This window comes from Podarcis liolepis, assembly GCF_965112155.1.
Source record: "Podarcis liolepis genome assembly, chromosome: 1".
NCBI classification, from domain to species: domain Eukaryota; kingdom Metazoa; phylum Chordata; class Lepidosauria; order Squamata; family Lacertidae; genus Podarcis; species Podarcis liolepis.
In genome coordinates, this window is record NC_139554.1 from 46705055 (window position 1) to 46725457 (window position 20403).

The 20403-nt window shown below is 39.5% G+C and overlaps 1 protein-coding gene across 1 annotated transcript in view; it reads right to left on the reverse strand.

Moving 5' to 3' along the window:
* Positions 1–20403, reverse strand: part of PCNX1 (pecanex 1) — a 77424-nt gene that overhangs the window by 43329 nt on the left and 13692 nt on the right. The window contains 6 exon segments of the mRNA XM_083512426.1: positions 128–260; positions 8300–9985; positions 13554–13643; positions 15726–15771; positions 16946–17051; positions 17712–17920. Coding sequence (XP_083368552.1) covers positions 128–260; positions 8300–9985; positions 13554–13643; positions 15726–15771; positions 16946–17051; positions 17712–17920 — 2270 coding nt within the window.

Sequence of the window (20403 nt, forward strand, 5' to 3'; positions counted from 1 at the left end):
CTCGAAGATATTGGTTGGTTGGGAGAGGAAGGGAAGGCAAAACAAAGCAATTCTGCAACACCATTGGGAGTGGGAAGCAGTGATCAGCTGCATGCATGTTAGATACAGTGGAACACGGATACCATACCTTAGGGGTGAGCCGATGAGCAATGAAGGAGGGGTAGGGTTACTCCCTGCATTGTGACGGCGCCGTACTGCCTGACGCCTAAATGTGCTGCGCTCACGACGAACTGTGACCACCTCCTCACTGGCTTGTGCTGCTGCATCAAGACAGACCAAGTCAAATTGGAGCCCAGTCCAGTTATGTACAGAGCATCTCATGCTTTCCCCCACAAATTAACTTCCTGGCAGCAGAAGGAACAATTGTTCTGATTGCAGAGTTTGTTCACATAGAGTTTAAGTGTGGAATTATCATTTAAAAACAAAACAAAACCCACCAATGTTGTTTTATGTCTGCCTTTTAAAATATATCTTTATTTTAAATTAATTTTAAATGCAAAAACAATCTATACTTATATATTAAATTGAACCCATGAACTTCTAAAATGCACAATATGCTTTTCTGTATTAGAAAGTTAACGACTCTGAAGGAAGGTGGAAAAAAACAACCTTAAATCCACCTTGGATTTAGGAACTAAATTTAATTATTCTTTGGACCTTGGCCTTAAGTCCTTTTGAGCACATACAGAAAGTCAAAAGAAAAATCAATTTTACAGTTGTCCCTTTGCCTCCAAGAAAATCAAATTCTGTAGTGCAAAAAGCATGTGTGCTGCATTAGCAAGATTTTACAGCATGGAGCACAAACACTCACTCCATTTAGTTCCAAAACAATATGCTTGAATTGTTTTAGCAACCAATTAGAAACATACTTGCTCTGGAAATGTATAAATTATAAAATGGATAATTTTTGATCAACGATCTGAATTGTGTCTTTTCTTTTGATGATTTAACTCAATCCATCCTGGTTCCAATATGCTCAAGCATGACACATAAGCTCCAAGGATCAGAGATTCCCTTCTGTTAAATCCTCCTGAATTTGTTTTGCAGGGAGATCAATCCAGCCTCCTTCCAATGGTGGGATGGATGACAGAAAATAAACTGTGCTTGGATCCTGGCAAGACAAAGGCACTGTGGTTGAGTGGTTCCCATGTCCAAGGAATCAGTCAATTGCCTTCTCTGGATGGAGTTGCACTCCATTGAAAGGAACAAGTATATAGTCTAGGGTTGCTTCTCAATCCAGCTTTGCCACTGGAGGCCCAGGCAGCCTCTGCAGCTAGAAGAGCCTTTTACCATTGGTACAACAGGTATGGATGTTCCTGAACCTGGTAGAGCTTGACCACAATAGTTCAGCCATTAGTGACTTCAAGTTTGGATTGCTGCAATGTATTCTGTGTGGGATTTCCCTTGTGATTGATCCAGAAATTCAGAATACAGCAGCACGGTTGGTAACATGAGTGTGACCCTGCCAGCATATAACACCTCTGCTCAGAGACTTGCATAGGTTACAGATTTGCTACTGGGCCAAGTTCAAGGTGTTACTTTTAGCATATAAAGCTGTTAGCAGCTCAGGACCAGCTTACTTGCAAGATTGCCTTACCCCATATATGCCCACTCAATCACTTCAGTCTGTAGAACTGACACTGTTACAGGTGCCACTTAATATTCATTCCACACTTGTAAGAAACAGATATTTTAGTGCAGTGGCACTGAAATCTCTGTCTAGTGGCATCAAGCAGGCAACTTCACTGTACTCTTTTCAAAGCCTGCTAAAAACATGTTTGTTTAGGCAAGCCTATCCAGATCTGTAGATGCTGACGTGTTTTGATTTTAGTTTACTGTTGATTTTAATTACATATTTGATATTTTTTAAATGCCTGTTTTTAACTTCGTATTATTGACAATGTTAAACATTCATAAATAAAACCTCTAAGTGGTTTGCAAAAAATCAAGTAAGCAGGCAGTTTACAAAGTTTGTTATCTACTGTTCTATAAACTGACATTTAACCATAACATTACATTAAAAACGGCAAATGAATATCAAAGCATTATGCAAGCAGAAACACACCCAATCCCATTTAACCATACATCACTCTTTTAAAGGAAGCCCATTTTTCTGGATAAAAGCCTGTGGCAAATCAGAGTCTAGGACAGGGGGTGGGGAAGAGTGCAAAAACAGGCCTAGTTCAACTGGTGCTAAATCACGGTTTAACATTATGTCTGAAGACACCATCAAGTTCTGCTGCAATCCTATTAATGAGTTCAGTCACCACTCAGTGCTGGAGAGCAGAATCCTCTCATGTAGCTCATCAGCTTTGAGATGGGACTTTATCTGATCAATTCATTAAGCACAGAACTTTTCAAGCACTGCCTATATAAAAGTGAAGCACAGATTTACTGTTAGATCAAGATACAATTCATGTAAAGGCCTGCTGCTATAGTAGCTAGCTGTGCTGCTGCCTGGACAAAAAAGGAAAATCTATCAGTCATCCAAAGGGATGCAGTGTCATTGTCAGAATAGTGTTGAAGCTTCTCCTAGTTAGGTTGTGCATGTTCACTCTCCCACCTACTTCCACACAACAGCAAGCTTTCCACATAATTTTCAGAGAAGGAAGTGTATGCACTGTTTTACAAAACAATTGCTTGGTCCTTACATGCCCCCTTCCCGCAAAATAAAATCATAGATCACATGTGTCTCCATTGACTGACCTGCAAAAATCATGGATTTGGCGCTTTCTAGATCAACTGTGAAGCAAAAACATTGATTCCCTCCCGCCCAAGGGATCTCTTCAAAACCACCATCAAATCATAGGTCATAACAGATGTCTTCTATGATTTGTTGGTGCATTTGTTGTCATCTAATGTAAAATATTCATGAAGATCTGTGCCTTAAATCCTTGTTGCAGTGGTGCTGTCATCTAGAATATTTACTGAGTGTCTACCAGTGTAAGTTCTTTTAATAACTTTGGGGGGACCCCATGTAAAATCATGCAAATTTAAGCGGATACATTTTAGTTCTAATGGAGCTCTATTTTACCCAGACCCCAGGAAAAGGCAGAGTGTGTCTCTGTCTGTCTCCTGGGAGCAGCCAGAAAGGAAGATACCTGAGTGTGCCCATGGCCATCTCTTAAAATTGCATGTGCATTTATAGGCCCAGAAAATTTGTGATCCCCTGCAATATTTGTTTTAACTAATGCTATAATATAATAACTAAACCCTGGTTTTCTGTAACTATATAAAAAACCCAGTTTTCTCTTTAGTTATAATGAATTCTTAAATTCAAGCAAAATTTCTTGTATCTTTCTCCCACAGGTAGCAGAAACTTCCAATTACTCAGTTTTAAGTGAAAGCAACAGGATGTTTAAAAACCATGACAGAACTGAAACACTAATGTGTTTTTACAAAAGCTCCAACTAATGGAGGATAAATAGCCAAATTAAGTGTATAAGGAATTTCACTTCAAGATGTAAAAATTAAAAATAAAATAAAATGACAGAGACAACATAGGAACATGATGTACTACACAAAGCAGGAATGGGGTATTTGTAAGTCTCTCAGATGATGTTGGATGCCAATCTCACCAGCCCCAGCCGGTATGGCAAGTGATAAGAGATGACAAGGATTATAGTTCAACAACATCTGGAAGATCATAGATTTCCCACACCTGGCATAAAATATGCTGTATAGGAAGCTGCAAAATAGGATTTTTAATATATCTTTAGGTCATTCTGTTGGTGTTTTCCCCCACAAGGATGGAATGAACCAGACTAGTTTTAATTCTGCATGATCTTGTTGTATCTTGCATACAAGATACATTCCTTAGATGGAAAACAACAAAGAATTGTGGAATTCTGTACATGACTCCTTAGTGCCAAAGCATGTTTTTGTGGCAGAGCAATATACAAGCAACATATTCTTGCCCCTCTGTATTATGGAGCCATTATTTCTAAACATCCCCATTGTACCTGCATAGAACCCTATATGCATTACTGATCAAGCTGTTCTTTGATACAAATCATAATGAATCCAAGGTGGCTATGGAATATTAAGAAAGGAATTACAAGTTCAAACAGTCCTTTTAATTATAAGTATTGGCATATTTTCCAGGCAGATACTTAACACATCAATTTGACAAAGCAAATGCATAGCCCAGTTAAAAGCTTTGTAGAGAAGCAGTGACAATCTTGCAGCTTCTGATATATTTATTATCAGTACACTCAGGCCTCATATCTACTAGCACAAATGTTGGTTTTAGTAACTCTCTTCAAGGATCAGTACTATCTTCTATAGCCTTTGTAGTAGAAAACTTCTCAAAGTTCTAGATAACAGCGGCTTACAGTTTCCACTTAGATTCTGTACCAAAGCAAAATTATGAGAGATCATTACATCTGCTAGAGAAAAGGATGTAGCGGTTGTTAACAGAGATCCTCTCTAGCCTTCCCATTTAATCTGCTTGTGCACTGCTTTGTTCAGAATCACACTGCAAAATTGTAAGTCTCTGTAAAGTCCTTCTGTCCCTTGAAAATGAAAGCACCCTCTATTCTTCTACATGAACTTTACGCAGAAAACCATCAAAAGAAGTAGCATGTTCAAGGAAAGGCATACATCAAAGTAGCTGACCTCTACATAACAAAAAAAGCCAGGTATGTTGGAACAGGATTCACAATTTATGGAAAAGATGAAGCACATGAATGTGGCATTAGGAAAGCAAGTTGTAAACAGTCTAATTCCAGACAGTGAGGCTAGAAAAAAAATGAACACTGAAATATGAGGATTACCTTTGCTCTGTTTAGATTAAAGTATGGACATCTATGCAGAGTCACTGAAAGAATTAATTACAGCACTGGGCAGAGCTCTCATTGTCACAAACTGATTTCTACAAACCAGTGGCACCAATAGATGAGATTCCAGTAAGGATGCATAACCATTAAGGACACAGGTTCAGGTAGGTAGCCGTGTTGGTCTGACGAAGTTGAAATATATATAAAAAATTGTCCAGTAGCACCTTAGAGACCAACTACGTTTGTTTTTGGTATAAGCTTTTGTGTGCATGAACATACCTAGTTAACACGGAGGGGAGACCTGCTGGAGATCAGGCCCTGATGATGACTTTGAGGAAGTGGTAGCCCCCAAAAAAGTTATGTGCATGGAAATACAAAACAGCCTGACTGCAAACGAAACCAGTGCTTAGCACAAGCTCTCAGGGAGTTCATGGCCACTTCACTGCTGCCGGTTTGTTTTGCTGCTGCGCTGTGCTAAGCTGGGCTCATGGTTTAACTCTCTCCAGACTAACTGTGAACTGTAACCGAGGTTTGTTATTTGTTTATAGCTTGTGGTTTGGGCTGGGAAAACTGAAACACAAGCCTGGGTTCAAATTACACGCTAAGTCAAGCTTAGCATGGCAACAGCAGCAAAATGACCAGGGGTACAGGAATAATCCTTGGTATCCTTTCAAGGCACAAGTGAAGAGAAGCAGAAGCAGAAGCAGAGAGAATTTAAAGCAAGTTTGGCAAAGAGGAAAGCTTAGGAGCCAAAACTTCTTTTCTAGGGCCCTCAAGATTATACTTCCCATACCCAACTTCTTGCAAGGTTTTTGTCTCCAGCCAACCAGGCAACAGAAGGGCACAGAGCAATAATTTCATCTCACATCTTGACAAAGAATTCCCTTGTTAACTGGCAAAAATATTTTCTAGTTTGCTTTTAGCAGCTATGAGTGGTAGGGTGGTGTATCTAATGTTCGTCCAAGTAACCATTATTGATAGATAATCAATATGCCGCTTGATATGTCCATATGAGGATGTATAAATTAATAATTTGTTAATTTGCTTCCACAACTAGAATTAACAATGATATCCAATTGATTTCAAAAGGATGTAGGTACACCACAAAGTATATCTGCAGTCTTGATTCTATCTTGTCCAATTATGAGACTCATCTTTCACAGATTCATAGCGAAGGTCTGACACCATTCCGAAGTTTTAAAACAGGCAATGAAATAGTTCCTCTGCTGCATGTAATGCCACTATCTGTAAACTACTCTTCTGTGCCAAGTTAAGTATGTTTAGCTGTCAAGAATAAGTACTATGTAAATCCCAATCATTAGTCAGTTATTACCCCTTGTAGGTCAGGGGAGGACAACTTGCGGCCCTAATTTCAAAAGCCTTCTGAAAGCTATCAGGTCACAACTCTGACAAGACCAATCCATTCCTGCGCCAGCTACTCTCTGGGTAGTCACTTTTACCTCTGGCCCCAGTCACTTTCACCAAGTGGCCTCCAACAAATTACTCCAGAGAATATGTGGCGCTTCACAGAAAAAAAAGGTTGCCTAGTTGTTTACAATGAATATCCCAACTTTGTTTCTAGGTTATTGCATCACATTTGCCTGACACAGACATAAAGCACCCTATGGGCTCCTGCATAACTTGCACACCTCCTTTCTTTTCTGTTTTCACATATGAATTGCCCCTCCCTTTCACTTTTGGAGCTGCAGCTGGTTAGTACCACCTCTGTATCACAGTTAGCTCAGATCAGAGTTTTCAAGCCCATGTCTAATCATGATTAAAAGGGAAGGAGTACACGAGACAGAGATATTCTAACTGTGGTTAGATTAAGCAGTGTGCCGATCAGAGAAGTGAAGGTTGAACACTTGCTAATCCAAATTCAAGTTAATCTCTTGCTGGCATTAGATGGGAAGCAATGAATAACCTGCCACAAAGGCATAATAAAGGCAAGAAGACAATCTTAGATGTAAATTAAGCATGCTTGCATCACTGATTCTCACAATGCAAAGTTGTTTCATAAGATAAAATAAATTATTCTGCCCAATATGTTGCATTCAGGCTTAACTTTAAACACACTCCTACAAAATACCAAACATCTGCTATTTGGTAAATTAAGCAAAAAGTGAGCAGTTCAACAAAAGTATTCTTACAGTTTCATTTATACATACCCATGTCTTGCAGGAACTCAATTGAAACATCCAAACAAAAGCACATGGGATTATTATTAAGCTCTCAGGAGATTCCCATGGGCAAGAAGCAGTTTTATAAATCAGCATCTCCATATGGGGACTGCTGCCATTTGTGTGGCTGTTGCTCAAACAGGAACATACTTGATTATGTAAGCTGGCATCTATAGGTACAATCCTTATGTGAAGGCGCATGTTCATACCCAGGATGACATTATGTGAGTGTCTCCCATAAGCTCCTGATATATTTTGAAGGGTTGCAAGAAAGAGCAAAACAGCCCCTATGCCTACGAACCAGTCCAAACTAAGACTGAGACTCCCAAGTATTCAGTTATTTTTTTCAACCTCTATAATAACAATAAAAAGTAAAAGAAAACTTGAGTGGCAAAATCTGAGCCATCGCTTAGCCCAGGACTAGCAAAGACTAAACAAAGGAAAGATATAGCTCATGGCATACTTTAAAGATGAAAAAGCATGGAAGATAAAGTTTTTCTGGACTCCTGAACAAAGAGCTGATCTCGGTGCCTTCAATGAATGTAAATCCACTTTAGCAAATTGTGTGTACCTTCTTTAGGCCTATTTTAGTTTAAGAACTACTCCAATAGGCAATTCAGAAGGTGAAAACAAGCTCAATTTTACATTTAGTAAATATAAAATGAAAGTGGAAGTTACATCCAACAGTTTGATGGTGATATTAATCCCAGTGCAAATAAGTGCTGTTCTGGATATGAAGACAAAGCTACACCAAGGCCTAATTTATGGTCACACAGATCGGCCACACTAATAAGGTGTGAAGCCAAATTTTACAGGGAAGATGATCAGATATCTATCTATCTATCTATCTATATCTATATCTATATCTATCTATCTATATATAAATAAATATAGATATATATACACAGCACAATTGTAACTATATTGCATACTGATTTGTTACTGGATGAGGACTGCAAGTACTTTCAAAATTAGGTTATTTTGTTAACAGTAACTGAATTATTTCAGGGAAAGCAAAATTATGGTAAGTAATTATGCTAGTTAAACCATCCTAGAAGGTTGCACATACACATTTTCTTCAAAAGGCACCATCCTTTGAAATAATGTTTGGTTGAGACAACCACGCAACTATTTACAAAAGCGAAAGAACTCTAAATAATACTGACGGGAAGCAATCTTGTAGTATTGCACAACAGAAAATGATCCAAGAGATACAGAGGCTCCATATGAAGGCATTAGCTTCATAAACAGAAAGCTGGAGTTCATTACAATGGAAATGATGCTATTAAGAAAACAATTGCAACGACTAGCAGTGTTACATCCAGGACTCCGATTACTTACCAACACTTCCCCGCTCCTGCTCCTCCCCTTCAGCAAAAATAGTCTGGTTTGGTAAGCTATTCCTAGAACGAGTGACTGATTCTAGTTGTGAAGCCCTTCCCAACAGAGATAGCTCATCAAGCACCTCTCCCTCTTTGGCATCCAAATCAGATTTAGAAGTTGTTAGTTGTTTTATGGTATCTGGCATCATTAGATTTGGATCGTTCAAGCAGGCTACAGTACTGCTATCCAAGCTTAATACCCTGGTACGACTCTTGGCACTGTTTGCGCTGGTAGTCCGTCGTGTTGAGTGCTTTTTGCCATTTGCCTCAGAGGCCAAGTGGATTTTGTAAGTGTACTCCAAGTCTGTGCCCCTCTCTTTTGCAATATATTTGGTCTTTAGGGCATTGTACTTTCCCTCAGGAGACTGGCACGAATGGGAGGTGGTGCTGGACGAGCTATCACTGCTGAACTGGTGGGCTGACTGCATGCTTGAGGTCCTGCTCAAGTCACTTTGATCACTTGAGTCCTCGTCATGACAAAAAACTGCACTGTGGGGTTTGGTACCAGAGACACCTCGGAAGGAAATATACTCCTTGTGTCGACTTGTGTCAAAACTACTAGCCCGTTTTTTCCCTGTCCTTCTCCTGCTGGACTTGTGAGCTGAAGCTGTTCGGTGAATTAAGCTACACGATTTGGGCCGTACATCCCCGTCCTTTTGCTTTCCTACCATCTCCTTACAAGTTCTCGAGTCAACCGCAGAAGATTTCTCTTTCTGCTCATCTCTTTTCTCAACCGTTTTCCCAGGAGGCTGGTCTGCTTGTGTCGTCAGTTCATTTGCGTGAGGATTCTTATTGGCTTCTTCTGAAGCAGAGGTACTAAGAGCCCTCTGATTGTGTACCTCCTCTGATGCGTTCAGACTGCCTTGCTCTTGAATGTTACTGCCAACGCTCATCTCTACTGCAGTTCTTTCGCTACTAGTCCTTTTGTCAGTAGCAAAACTACAATCATCAGAATCAACAGAGCAGTCCTTTTTCTTGCTGCTTTTCTTCTCCTCTTTAGGTGACTCCTCATGCTCCGACAACACACTTTCTATGTGAGTGGAGCTCGTCTGCTCACTTTTGTAGCTGCTGACAGTACTGATAGTATCACGATCAGTGCCACTACAATAGCTCTCCGTTGAGCCACTACTTCGAGTACTGAGGCTTCTTAGACTATCTATACTTTTGTCCGCTTGTAATGATTTGCTCTTGCAGCTTCTGGCCAGCAGCTGTGGGCTGCTACATTTCAGAATATCATCCAGTTGAAAGACTCCAGAAATGCAGGAGTTCTCAGCTAAGGATTCTTTGGATCCAGATCGAGGCTTGGAAGCTTCTAATTCACTGACAGGATCCAGGCCTCGCCTTTGCTGATAGAGGGGGAAGTCGTTCAGCGAAACATCTGGAAAAGCAACAGCTGAACTAGAAGTCCTGGGCACCCCTCGTGGCCTATGGTCTTTCCTATAGGAGTGCGAATGCAAAGGCACAAGAGAAGCCATTTCAGTGTCACGTGCATTGGACATAGATTGCTCTACATGGTGGTTGTTAGGGAGGCACACTTTGTCAGTGCTATCCCGTGGCAACTCCTGTGCAGATGATAATGATGGTTGAATGGACACAAAGGAATCAATGGAGACCAGATGGAATGCCTTCCGATCAGCTGCCAAATCTGTTTTAAAAATAAATAAAAAAGAAAGTTGTATAGGCATGTTTGCAAATTAAGCTAGTTGCTTTATGTTTAATAGCTTAAGTTCAGGCAAAGAAAGCAATCAATTTGATTATATTTTTGTAAATTCCTACATGAAACAATTGCTGTTTGCTTGTTCACATTTAAATAATGGTTATAAAATGTTTAAAATATATTCCCTTTTAATCTAACATGTACACATAGCATTTACTCTGGTGTCCACTATTAAATTACGCAGAGACAGGATCACTTTTTGTAAGTTTCCACTACATAAGCAAATCTTATTTGAGAAAAGATTAGAGCCCATCAATGCAGTGCAATGAACAATGGTAACTAAGGTGACTGTTCTATTAAATTAAGAGTAGTGTAGGCGATAAGTCTTTCTCGGGCATTATATTCAGGGTACAACTCTGTCTGGGGTTCTTGCGCACTTTCTCACTTATTGTGGAGGAAATGGACTGCACCCACTTGAATGTGGTTATCTTCCAAACTACCTGTGCAAATAAATAAGGTACAACTCAGTTCATTTGTTATATTCCCCTTACAATTCACAATATGCCACATCCAAGATTAACATAAGGTGGAGTGTTCTCCCTGGAATGTAATGCCAGAACAGACATAGTGAATGTTGTTGTGCATGCTACTTTAAATGAAGATATCAAGTCCATATTATTTTTGAGGAATTTTTTTCTAATACAGAAAATGCATTAGACAATGAAATCAAATAATGGTTTGGCTGCAAGTTCATCTTTTAGGGACCTTCTTTCCCACACAATTCTAGTAGTGTTGATTGCAATCAACTCTCTTATTTGGCATGAATGAGAAATTAGTTCAGTCTACATTTTAAATCAAGCCAACCAGATTCATTTCAGTCTGACTTCAGGCCTAGGTATGGTACTGAAACAGCCTTGATCACCCTGACCCATGACCTTTATCAAAAGAAAGGCAGAGAGAGCACTACCCTCTTGATTCTCTTGGTATCTCTGTATACTCCATTGAGTATAGGGGGTGCTGAGGTCTAAGCCACTGAGCCACTTGGGCTTGCTGATCAACAGTTCAAATCGTCCCAACAGCGTGAGCTCCCATTGCTTTGTCTCAGCTCCTGCCAACCTACCAGTTGAAAAGCATACCAGTGCAAACAGATAAACAGGTACCGCTGCAGTGGGAAGGTGAATGGCGTTTCCGTGTGCTCTGGCTCTTGTCACAGTGTTCTGTGCGCCAGAAGCGGTTTAGTCATGCTGGCCACATGACCCGGAAAAGCTGTTTTTAGACAAACACTGGCTCCCTCAGCCTGAAAGCGGAGATGAGTGCCACAGTAGAATTTGACTGGACTTAACTGTCCAGGGGTCCTTTACCTATGACCACTGTTGAGTATGGTACCCTCCCTGAACAACTTTGGGGACTGGGGCACTGTTTTACAGTAATTTCACTTCTATCTGTAGGGCAGGTGACAGAGATAGCATTGAGGAACTACTACTCAGACCTATGGTATTTCAGGGGTTCATCTTGCCCCATGCTGTTCAACATCTATATGAAACCATTGGGAGCTGTCACTGGAATACCATGCCTTCGGTATGGAGATGACACCCAGCTATCTTTCCATGCCATCTGAATCAGGAGGGGTTGTTCACGTGCTGAATCAGGGTTTGGAAAAAGTGATGTGCTGGATAAGGGTCAATGAACTAAAGGGGGATCCTGTGAATCAGTTTTAGGAACCAGCTTTAGATGGGGTAACCCTCTTCCTGAGAGGTATGCAACCTGGAGACATTCCAGCTGTTGGTGGAAATACAGGTGATCTATGGCAAAGTGAACTTATGCCCAGCTAAGGGTGTCTCGTCAGCTATAGCTATTGAACCTCTGTGATTCATGCTGGTAACTTCCCAGAAATTTTTATGCTATCAGCCAAAGGTCTGGATAAATAATCAGTGTTTCCCAAACTTGAGTCTCCAGTTGTGTTTGAACTACAATTCCCATCATCCCTGACCACTGGTCCTGATAGGAGATGTAGTACAAAAACAGCTGGAGACCCAAGTTTGGGAAACACTGCTATACATGTTATTAATAACAATAGGAAGAAGAATAATTTGTGCACCTACCTAGTGCGTACAGAACATGTGGGAGAAAAATGTGAATCAAAGCACAGCTATCAATCATATTATGCACCTCCAAATTTAGGGATGCTGCTTTGGTTCAAAAAATACATTTAACACAAAAATGCATGCATATTTTTTTTCATGGGGAGCCAGGAAAGCATCCAAAATGCTTTATCTTAGAGGAAGAATGCATATAAAATGTGCAATTCAAATGCAAAATGTCTGTGCGTTATTTTAAAAATCTGTAGGGGAAAAAAACAAACCTGGACAGACTTATGACTTAGTGCATGCAAAGCTAACTTAGCATGGAAATAAGTCTGATTTGTCAATTCCAGCAATTCTTCACTGTTAAAAGTAACATACATCACATTGATAGAAAGCTTAAATAATGGAAGCATTAAAGCGATACAAAGTAGAGATCATGAAATAAATATTATTTCATGGATCTTGGATACAAATTAGAAAAGGGAGAACAAAATATTTGGGGCCAGATCAAGAGGCAAAGCATTGCATTTACACAAATATATAAACAGATAATACCCTCCCTGCCATCAAATTAGCACATTTTTCCTGACTGTTTTTAATCTCTTCTATGTGCTTATAGGAAGCTTTGTCCAGTGACAGAACTAAACTGATGATATACGTATTAAGAAGCATTTATCTAGATAATAAGTAGTGGCTTTCATCACATACAATTAATTAAGAACAGTTGTCTGTGTCTTTGGTCATGATGTGCATTCTGGTAAGTGAATATGTGGACTAGGCTTTACAATGTCTGTACCGAGATCAACATACACTCAGTTCAGCAATTCCCACTGTTGGGGGAGGGGGGGAGAAAACAGAAATGTGTATGTGTGTAAAAATATATTTTAAAAGGAGAAATCAGTAATGAGTTGACTTTCTGGTGAAGTCTTGTGTCACAACAGAAAGAATTGTGCACATCCAATCATTAAAGTTGTATGAATGTCATGTTAAGTATATAAGCTTACTGAGCAAAAAAATGCTTCAAACTGGAAGCCTGTGAAAATGCCATATGGTCATGTGGGAAGATCTCTTCATTAATTCTGTTCCAGATAAACTTTAAAGAAACTCATCAGTGTTTCATTTTAACTCACTGCAAACACATGTCTATGAAGACTCATATTCTGTGCATATGAATCCACAGAGGAAAGCACAGTAAAGTGCATCCTTCACACTTTGCCAGAAAAATAGAATAGGCGTTAGAAAACTTTTAAAGGGTGCTAATTTATTAGAAGGGGTTCACACCATCAATTTGCTTTTGGAACAGATTTATGATGCATGCTTAAACCTATCAATTGGTCACAGCACAATATGCAGCTAAACTAATAACACCATGCAAAACTATAATTTCTATACAGTGCTCATCTTGACCTAAATAGCATCTCAATGAGCTTAATATACAACAGCTCATTGCATAACAACATAATATGCCTTACCTTGCTCCTCGCTCCCTTCTTTACAGAGACTAGAACTCTGGCCAAGACTCAGACTGATATCATCGGAAGTCTTTGCAGTGTCTGTATCACCTGCACATCAACAGAAATAGAGTGTTAGTTTACAAAGCTGTATCCTGCCAACCTAATAAGAGAATGCGTCTTTGAGGGACATTATTTCTAGATGGGATACTTAAGTACTGCACGTGGTATTATTTAAGTAAGTTACAACATTCCATCCTGCCAAAGTACCAAATGAGCACAAAAAAGGTAAAAGACCCCTGGACAGTTAAGTCCAGTCAAAGGCGACTATGGAGTTGCAGTGCTCATCTCCACTTTCAGGCTGAGGGATCTGGCATTTGTCCATAGACAGCTTTCCGGGTCATTTGGCCAGCATGACTAAACCGATTCTGCCTCAAGAGAGCACCGTGACAGAAGCCAGAGTGCATGGAAACACTGTTTACCTTCCTGCTGCAGCCGTACCTGTTTATCTACTTGCACTGGCATGCTTTTGAACTGTTAGGTTGGCAGGAGCTGGAACAAAGCAATGGGAGCTCACCCCATCATGGGGATTTGAACTGCTGATGTTCTGATCAGCAAGCCCAAGAGTCTCAGTGGTTTAGACCACAGTGCCACCTGCTTCCCCCCCAAATACCAAAATGAGCACAATAGCATTGGTACTCATTCCTCTTGTACTAGTGCAACACTGCATTTTACAGCTCATGAAGCTATGCACATGTTTAAGTGAGAATCACCAAAGAACTTTTGTTATAAGGTGGCATATAAAGACTGTACAGAAAATAAAATAAATAATGCTGTGCAGTGAGGCTGCTACTATGTTGCCCAGTCACCATCTTGTCCACTATTCCAGTATCAGACCATTTCTGATGCCAACAGTGCTATCTACAAAAAACAGTATACACCCACCATACCCAATCAAGAGCCATAGGCCCTCTTTCAACAGTAGCTCTCATGAAAATGACACATGATGAAGTGATGGACAACAAATACTAAAACCAAGGGAAATTTCCTGATTTGAACTGAAACTGCAATTTTTGCCTTGCATCTCTTGCCTCTCCACAGAGCCATCCAAGACTCAGAGTTTCTCTAGCCTACCTTCTCACAGTTGAAAAGCAGAGCAGAAAGATTACCAGACACTTGTCAATTAGTATGCACAACACTGTGACACACAGAGAGATAATATATGTCCAAAGCAGAGAAAAATCTTGCTAAAATGGCTAGGACAACAGGAGAGGGACCCTGGACCATGAGCTAGAAGCAGCTATCTGCTTAGGCTGGCAGAAGCACTAATATGTCACAGAATAGGAAGTCTTTCCCAATCTAGAACCCAATGACAACCAATGGTCTGCTACCAATCTCTGGCTACTTATGGGTTCTACAATGCTGGGCAATATAGCCCAAGAGTATAGGCTGTGATTGATTTCAAGATATAGTGGCTAGGAAAGGGTGTGCCCATTGGAGGAAGCTAGGAACCTTTCCCAACAAAACCATTGGGTTATACAGCTCATATCAAATACAGAACAGTAAGATCCAATCAAAATGGATAGAGATTGTTCTGATACTGTAAGCAATATTTACTCAAAACTGGGAGGTGAGAATTACTACAAAGCATAACATGAAAACACTTAAGTATTTAGTGGTTAGTTATTTCACCAAAGGCATGAACACTAAATAGGAAAGGTCATCAACCAGCTCACTTACTGTAAGCTTAAATGTCACAGAACACACTTATGAAACATCCAGGAATTCATATATTCACTGACAAACAAATGCTAATTTTCTATTTTATAAATTCATCTAATCCAAAATATTTTGGCAAATCAGAAAACTTCCATTTGATGTGCCAGATCATATACAAGCAGCAAGTTAGCATAATATTGCAACCACTGACTACAGGAGAAAATGTGAAGTGGAGAAAAATATGGCTCCTGTCAATCTGTTTTATGAGTGGGTGCAGCCATTTTATGTGAACAAGCTGCAATAGCATTCTTTTATAACACTTTTTGCTAAGTCTTGGCGATCTTTGCAGATAGTCCTACATAGTATATAGTGTACTATGCATCACTTTGCCATGAACCAACTGTATGTTGATAAATTGAAAAGGCTACTTGATACCAGTTGTGCTTGAAGATGAATTTAATAACTAGGCCTTACCTTTAATGGTAGCTGCAGTTCCACGCCGAGATAAGCCAGATCCAATCTAAAATGAAGCAACAAAGTTTATTTACCTGCCTAAACAATTACGACTGGCAAAGACAAGTTAAATGCCCAATTTCTCCCATGTATGCAGCAGGGGTATGGCACTTGCAAGAATAATAAAGAATAATAAAGCCTGAAGAGCTGCATCCACTGGTGCTCCTTGTGCAGATCGCAGCCTCTTCGATCCAGCAGAGGCTTGTGGAGGTGAAATGAGGAGAGAGATGACTTTCACCAAGTCCCCCTGCAGTTTTCTGTCCCACCTCCCATGCTGTTCTAAAGGGTTCCCCAAACTTCTGCAGCAGATCTGGGGAATTGGCAAAAGTCACCTCCCTCCTTTTCTACTGATGGAAAGCCTTCACTAGATCCAAGTGGCTTGTCACTAGCTGCAACTCAGAGTTGCTTGTTTTCTCTTTCTGAAAAAGCCACTAGGTTGCTACTGTGTTGCTCCTTTTCTAGAAACTGATTCTTCAAGACTTCATAGAATACTTTTTTGTTAAGAGAAAAAAGCAAAGTAATTAATTTGGCATGATAGCAAGGAAACCCCGGCAATTAATGCCACAAAATAACTGCAATACATGAGGACACTTTAGTTTGCTGTTTTAGTGATAGGAGTTAAAACTAGATTCCTTTCCACAAACACACCTTCTCTGACACTCACAAAAGCATTTACGCCTCAGACAATAGCAATAATTAGGTGTGAAAGAACAAACAGGTTTAATCTCTTTCCATTCTCACAAATTCATCTTCACAAAGTTTTGTCAACATCTGAAGAATAGGAGTGTATTATGTGTTTCAAGGAGCCACAGCAGCTCAGGATTAAAAACAAAACATATAAAGGGCAGCAGCCAAAAAAAAACCACCAACAACGTTACTTCACTGCAGGAACAGCTTCAACATGCAACTTAGAAACATTTGAAATTATGCAATTTTTGATCCACACAATTTTGAAATAGGTAAGAATCTTCTAAAACCAGCAAAGCTGAAACCAACAAACTAATAAAGTATGTTTAAAAGACTAGCAAAATGAGATTCTTAGCTGTCCTCAGACAGAGAACTAAAAATAAAGGTAACATCATGTATTGGAGCATATTTCTGCTGAACTTAACTGGAACAGCAACAGTATCCATTATAATGGCATATTAAAAAAAAGCAGTTGTTGCATGATTAATTCTTACCTGGTTATTTAGGTCTAGGCCAGCAAAGGAATTTCGTGAACTACAGCCTACAGGAGGAGTGGCTTCTCGTACAAACTCTGACATCTCGATCCCTCCACCAGGATCACTAAATATGAAATGTTTAAGAAATCTTAAATATTACAGTGTTCTGGTTGTTCATGACAAATAAGTCAGAAGGCACATCTGGGGCAAGTCTCTAGATAGCTGATAATGAGTTCATCTGCTAAGCATATAGAACAGGGTTGTGAAACCTTTGATATTCCAGATGCTGTAAAACAACAACTCCAATTAGCACTCCTATCACTGAATATGATGGCTGAGGCTAATAGAGTTGGCAGCCCAACAACACCTTGAGGACTACAAATACAGAAACACCACTACTACAATCAAAGTTTGCAGCAAAGTTTCAAATATGGCTGCAGAGATTTTGCTCAATTCCTTCCAACCGAAATAAGCTTAGACAACAGTGTTTGTCTATATTTAGGATTTAAATCAGAATAACAGATTAGAAGACCTTTCTAACAGAATCGATGGGACTGGATGAACGACGTTCAAGGGGACTAAACTTGCAGAAAATTGCAGTCAAACATTAACTATGCATGAGTGCTAGTTGGTGCATGAAGCGGTTAAGACTACAGAACTGGATTGCTAGACTCAGTTAGGTCACACCCCTCACCAGAACTACAACATGCTTTAAGTTGTTTAAGCCTTAGGTCATGACAAAGAGGGGGGGGCGTATCCATCACATGGACTTAAGTTTCCTTACCTAGGTCCATTACTGTCCTTTCTTCTGGCAGAAGAGTTCCCTTGTTCTGTTTTTGCACCTCTATCCATACGCTCACTGGCATTCTTCTCCACAATCTCACCTTCATCAAGTGCCCTGTGCAGACGGTAGTTTACCATCTTCAGAACAATGAATAGAGCGGCTATCACAGGGCAGTAGATTGCTACTATCACCATGGAAGAAGGAAGGGCCTTTCAAAAGAGACAAAAATAAATGAAGTCATTAAGGATACAAGCAGAAAAGTCACCTATCACCAAGATCTTGAAGTTTGTGTATGGCAATCTGCATATACCTTCTATAAATATCATTTTTATACTGCATTCTATGCAATGTTGTCCAAAACAGGTCTTATTGATATACATATTAGGGTCATGGGGAAGAATCCTGAATCATATTCACATATTTAACCACATACAAGTTCATTAACGTTAGCAAGTAACACTGAATTGAGTAAATGTATTCAAGTGAAAAAACAGCCCTCTTTGGGTGGTAGGCTAAAAGTTAAGTAAACATGTGAGGGGGTTAGTGGGAATGAACATGCTAGTTCCACCTCCTATATCACTGTTCTTGACACTGTTTGTGAAGAGTGATTTTCTGAAGCAGGATGTCCTCCCTGTGTATTTTAAAATAGATACCTCTTATTCAAAGTGGCTGAAGAGCACATCTTTATTTGCAACAACACAGGGACAAAAGCGATGAGATCTCTTGCAATTTTCAATAAGAGGATTAATATTTCTTAGGTTTAGCTATGAGCTACAATATTTTTCTATATCAAATCTTGCATTTATTATTATCACCATCATCAGTTTATTAATCATCTTCTGTACAATCACCCAACGTGATGTACAAGAAAAAATAGCCAAAAAAAGTTTAAAAACCATTTAAATAAACCCAAGTCCCCATATATATTTAAAACAAAACAAAAACAAAACAAGTAGGTATTCATAGCCTACACCCATTTATACAGCCGTGAAAGCCTGTCAAAATAAAAATGTTGTCAGCTGTTTCCAGAAAGAGCTGATAGTCGGCACCTGTTACTTCTCAACAGGAACTCTGTTCCAAAGTGCATGGGCAGCCACACTAAAAGTCCTGCTGTGAGTTATTGTTGGTCAGGCTTCTGAGATCTTTGAAACTTGCAGGAGAAACATAGCCACAATAATCTACTGGACATATAAGGGATAAGGTGGTCTTATCCAAAAGATTTTTTAAAAAGCGCCCATTTCTAGGTCATGACTACAATACACACGAAAAATAACATAAGTAACAGTGCCAGAAATAGTCTCACCTGAAGACTTAAATAGCTTCCTTTGGTCAAGGCAAATAGGGAAACACGAAACAAGACTTTTGCTGTACAGTTCCATAATCAACCCCCAGGCTCATTCCTCCTTCTCCCACCCTCATATTGCTTTCATTACTCTCAATAAAGAATTTAGATTTCGCTATATAAAGAATCCCTAGCCTCTGTTTAGGTTTACAAATAGTTTTTTCCACTTCTGAGGCAGAAAGGATTAGTCACAGACACACCAATCCATTTTAGCTATAATGCATCCTTTGTTAAATGTTACCCTGAGAGAAAGGGAAGGAAGTTATGGTACTAAGGTTGCATGTAATGGAACCACTGACATACTTTTGCTTCCACCTGTACGACCTGGAGCAGAAATTCTGCAGGCCTCTCATGAATTGCTTTACATGTTGCTTTTCCCCCTTTTAAAACAACAAACGCCTTGGTAATGATCATTGGCTCAGGTGACTAGTAGACGGCAAAGCAAAATAATAAAATAACCCTTGGATCACCTAAGTACAGTGACCTCGGAAAGTAATGATTAATTTTAGACAAATAATAAGAAAAGCAAAAAGAACCAAGCACATTAACACAGGCAACTCAAAGTCAGCTACCCTTACCCGCAAGGCAGCAGAGGTTTATTATACATTGCAAAATGAAATTTTAAAAATTGTACTAAAAAATAATAATCCACTGAAGATTTTGCACAAGATTATACAGGGAGGGTATGATTCTTCATCAAAATTCCTTTAATTATCATTCTATCAAATGTGCGTTTTCATTATCATTATCATCCCAACTGATAATATCCTCTTCCAACTCCTTTTTTTCTAATGAATAAATGATTATGCACAGATCAGAAACTGTAGACCCTGAGCAAGCCATCTCTTTTAGGCAGCTTAATGCATACGAAAGCTGTCAGAAGGCTACACTAATTAAAACTTTTTCCCCTGACAAGATGTAAATGACTTTTATTCATTCAACTATAGTTGTAAGCAGGTACCAAGGCAACCACCTAGCAATTATAAGAACACTATACAGTTTCTAACAATGCATTTTCCCATTTTAAACAGTATTAGACAGTACGTGCACATATATATATGTGTCAGATCACCAGTATTTCTTCAAGATGTTACAAGGCAACACCAGGGAAAAATGCATCAAGGAAAACTAGCAACACTCCTGTCACTTTATTTACCTGGCACTTTCTTATGCCACAATGTATATTCAGTACCTGCCAGATTCACTCCAGCAACGTCCTCTAGCTATTACTGCACAGATCCAGCCTCTTTTATCAAGCTCTTGGTGTACATTCCTCACAGTTCTATGAGTCTAGATACCCAATTAATTTTCCGTTTTCTTCAACTATCCAGCTTGCTCCATACATCCGAT